Source organism: Trichinella spiralis, assembly GCF_000181795.1.
Source record: "Trichinella spiralis strain ISS 195 chromosome Unknown Scfld4424, whole genome shotgun sequence".
Taxonomy (NCBI): Eukaryota; Metazoa; Nematoda; class Enoplea; order Trichinellida; family Trichinellidae; genus Trichinella; species Trichinella spiralis.
Window position 1 is genome coordinate 1 of NW_003531363.1, and position 4,573 is coordinate 4,573.

Consider the following 4,573-nt stretch of genomic DNA (forward strand, 5'->3'; position numbering starts at 1 on the left):
CGGCCCTTCTAAAGCTGAACTGACTTGCCATGACAATGGAGATGGTCCAGCTGAAATATGTTACATACCGAAAGCTTGTGGCGAGTATGCAATCCACGTGCTCACCAACGATGTGAATATATCTGGTAGTCCTTATATGGTGGAAATTGGAGAATCTCATTTGGGATGCATTCCGGAATTGGTTAAATGTTCTGGAGCTGGAATCAGTGAATATGGTCACGTTTGTGGGCAACGTTCTACTTTTACAGTTGACGCCAGTCGAGCTGGTGATAGTGCTGTAAAAATTTTTGCGATGGATAGTGATGGAATGGAAATGAATATCCAAGTAAAAAATTTATTGCACTTTTACGCTTTTTTATTTTGATCTGCTCTTTATGTTACCTAAAAAAGCTTTATTTATAATTTAAGCAAAAAACAATTGCAAATAATGTCTATAGCTGTTCTTTTGTACCCGAAAGTTGCAAGCGACACTGGATTATGGTGACTTTTGATGATCAGTCAGTTCCTGGATCACCTTTCAAAGTGAGTTTATAATTGTTATATCAATGCTGATGATTAAATTTTTGTTTTTTATTTTTCTATAATTAATTTTACATTACAAAAAGTTAATTTTACGCATTGTTCAATATGCTTTATGTAGCTACTGAAATTGCCATTTCACTTGTTAATCTTTGAGAAACGGATAATCAGGTATGGTGAATAGTGGGTGTTAGTTGATGTGTTCACTTCTTGAAAGTTAACGTATTTTGCAAGTAATAAAGAAGAAAGCAATTATTTTAAGTCAGAGCAGCAATTTTTAATGACATTTTTTTGAAAAATTAGACACGAAATGTCTATTTTTATTACTTGGAACTTATGTTGAAGGGGTACAATTAAATTGAACTTGGACAGTATAAATGGTTGCTTGGTAAATTTTACTAATGCAAATTGTTAATTATGATCATAGATTATGAAACAGGAGGGATTTTGCTTTTCAACTTTCCTTTTGTCGATATATTTCGGATGTAATAAAATAGTACAAAAGCTGCTTGAATGAGTTGATTTCAGGCAGTTTTGAAGTTGTCGTAATTCACAAGAAGCCATTTTAGATTCATGTTAGCGAACAAACTAATCCGAATCTTGTGCGAATGTACGGTCCTGGACTTGAAGAAAGTGTTCGGACGAAGGATAGAAATCATTTCTTTGTTGACTGTGCAGATGCTGGACCAGGTGAGTGTGGAAAACAGTATTTGAATAGTAATTTTAGTTTGCATTTTTTACTTATCCAATATAGGCAAGGTTGAAGTTTGCATGAAAAACCATGCTGATGGTTCACCAGTGGATGTTCAAATTTCCGATTGTGGAAATGGTTCGTACACTGTTTATTACAAAGTGAATAAACCTGGCCAATACGATATTTACGTACGTTTTGCTGGTTCACCGATACCTGGCATGCCATACAAAGTTCAAGTGAAGCCTCATATAGATTTAAGCAGTGTGGTTATTCGAGGATTTGAAGAAAGTAAGTTTTTGCTGAAAACTCAATTTCTTTCAAACGGTGGGCTTAATTCTGAAGTATTAAAGTTCTTTAAGTGCTTTTCAAAAGATGAATTTAAAGCTGACGTTATAATTTTAACAGCTTGAAAAGTGTGAAGAAATAAATAATCCTATTTGATTATTAAAATATGTAATTGCATTGTATGAATAATTCAACTGCATTGACAGGTATAAATTTTAAATAATGCAACGCATTATTTTCAACTGTTAATTGGCCAATTGGTAATGATATCACAATGCAGAGATGATGTTCAGTTCGCTGAATCGCCAATTCAGTTTTTTTTGTTACAAACTGTGAAATATAATTATTGTAGGAGTATTCATAAATTCCATAAGTGAATTTACTGTCGACACTACGGCGTTGACAAAGAAAATTAGCAATGCTGAAGTTAGCTGCGCCATTCGATCACCTGATGGGAATATGGCAAGATGTCATGTCAAAAATGAAAAGGATGGAACTTATCGAATATTTTATTCGACAATTGTTGAAGGTTCGTATTGTTTAGATAAATATTTAGAAATTTTATTTTACTTTTTATTTTTATATGAAATACTTTATCGTATTTAAACTTTTATGTGGCAATATTTGGGTAGGTAATGTATAATGTAATGTAATGTAATGTGATGTGATGTAACGTGATGTGGTGTACTTGAAGGAAACCTGTCAGATTGTATCTAATGGGAAAATTGATGCAACGACGTTAGTGAGGAGTGAAATTTCATTGTGTTTGTGTAATAGTTTTCTGAATCACTGAAGGCCGACTCTGTGACAGATTGATTAACAGGGGCTACTTAAAGTAGTTTGCTGAAAATTTATGAAACAAAGGATATAATTTGCTCTTACGAATAATATGCATATAAAAAAGCAAGTTTTCAGGCAAACATGAACTACAAGTTTCATATGATGATGTTCCATTGACGGCGCAACCTTTGCTTGTGCATGCAGTTGATGGACATGATGAAACACGATGCAAAGTTCAAGGTGCCGGACTGAAAGCTGGTCTGGTCGGTATTCCTTGTCGTTTCCGCGTGGACACAAAGGTGCGATTTGAAATTGAATTCATTACTTTGGAATTTAGTCATCAGAACTATGGTAATTTTGATAATTTTTAGGGTGCTGGATCTGGAAAACTGAACATAGCAATTGAAGGGCCCTCAGAGTCGACAATATCAACTGCGGATAATCTTGATGGTTCATGTACTGTTGAGTATGTGGTTTCAAAAGCTGGAGTATATAAAATTTCCGTCACATTTGCTGAAAAGCATATTCCAGGTTTATTTGGTTGTTATTTGTCGTACCTTGACTAATTGCCTCTAAATTGTCACGGTAACTGTTGAAGGTAGTCCTTTCACTGCACTCATCGAGCCACCGTTAGATCCGAATTTGGTGCGTGCTTGGGGTCCAGGTTTGGAATCGAAGAACTGTCGATTTGATCTTCCTTTGCAGTTTTTGGTTGACACTACAAGAAGTGGACCAGCTCAGTTGCAGGTGTTGGTTGATTCAGAATGTGGAGCTGCGCCAAAACAGCCAGAAATTGTCGAACAAGCTCATGGTGTGTACAAAGTTACTTATTATGCACCGGCAGTTGACAGTAATTGCAAAGTGCACATTTTATATGGTGGAAAAGAAATTCAAAACAGGTAGGCAAACACACACACACACACACACACATATATATATATATATATATATATATATATATCTGTTTATTTATTAGCTTCAATTTGAATTTATACAGTATATTTTTAGTCCATATTGTATGCGCGTATTGCCGAAGTGCGAAGCAAAAAAAGTAAAGGTGCGCGGATGTGGACTCGAAAATTTTTATTACGTTTGTGATCCAGTTACATTGTCTGTTGATATTTCTGAGGCAGGCTATGGAGCGTTGCAAGTGATGATCAAGGTTTCTTTAAAAGAAATAATTACTCTGATTTGTTTTCCCTAATTATGATGCTGAAACCTTTTTGCTAGGACCCTGAGGGTTTGCCGGTTTCAACAAAGCACACAGAAAAGGGCACTCATCTGGATAAGTTTGCTTTTATACCGGATATTGCGGGCACTTATGACATTTCGATCAAGTATGGCGATGAGCCGGTACTGAATAGTCCTTTTGCTTTGCGTGTACTGCCTGTTGGTGGTGATTTTTTGAAATGCCAGATTGCAGGTATGGAGTTCTATGTTTTTTTTATTTCCGTTTAGTTAAATTGAAAATTATTAACTTTAATTTCGTTTTATTATCTTGAGGGAGATTATTTTTATTGTTCAACAAGGTATATTTGTGAAAATATGAAGATACCTTAAGATGAAAAGGGAAAACTTTTGCTGCATGATAACGAAATTAAATACTTCTGTTATCAAATGCATAAAAATCATTGATGTTTTCGAGAACCTTCATTATTCATTATGAAATACTAAATTAAATAGCTAAACGGCTTGATATTTATTTGAAATCAACGGGTCATTTGTTTCTTCAACCCAAATAAGGTGAGTTTCAGCTTTAAATATATTTATTTATGTAAAATTGGAATTTCATTAATTTTTATTGTAATAATTTTCAGAAGGACGTTTCGAAACTGCTACTGTTGGTGAAGAACAGTGTATCAAAGTGTCGACTGATCCTGCTGGCCGTGGTCGTGTTACTTGTCAAATTTTGTCCGCAGAACCTCCTACTAAAATAGTTAACGTTGTGGTGGAGCAGCATGATGATTTTTGCTTGCTCTTCTACACACTTCCAAATCCTGGACTCTATCGGATAACTGTTCGCTATGGAGGACAAATTTTGCAAAAAGGGCAATGGTTTATCAGGGTAATGAATGCATTCTTTTGATAAATGTATTTGCATAGCACGAACTATATTTGTTTCCTTGTGTAATGCAGATAAAGTGTATTTGTGAAAAAAAATTTTCGAGTAATTTGATCTTGCTCAAATGATAACATTTATATAAAATGTTGCTCCTAAGTGAAACTGTTGGCACACCGTTGAGTTGAGCAATTTAAACAGGACAGAACCTTACAACAGAATAATAATTGTTAATT

General features: G+C 34.6%; 1 protein-coding gene across 1 annotated transcript; it reads left to right on the forward strand.

The window, feature by feature from the left end:
- Tsp_13054 (putative filamin/ABP280 repeat-containing domain protein) lies at positions 1 to 4,364 on the forward strand (the record flags this gene model as incomplete). Its single annotated transcript, XM_003367346.1, has 11 exons — positions 1 to 325; positions 409 to 522; positions 1,089 to 1,209; positions 1,274 to 1,501; positions 1,851 to 2,027; positions 2,414 to 2,577; positions 2,650 to 2,809; positions 2,877 to 3,177; positions 3,287 to 3,440; positions 3,509 to 3,701; positions 4,096 to 4,364. Coding segments are annotated over 11 exons (2,206 nt in total), but the record flags the coding sequence as incomplete, so codon positions are not given.
- Positions 4,365 to 4,573: the final 209 nt, after the last annotated feature.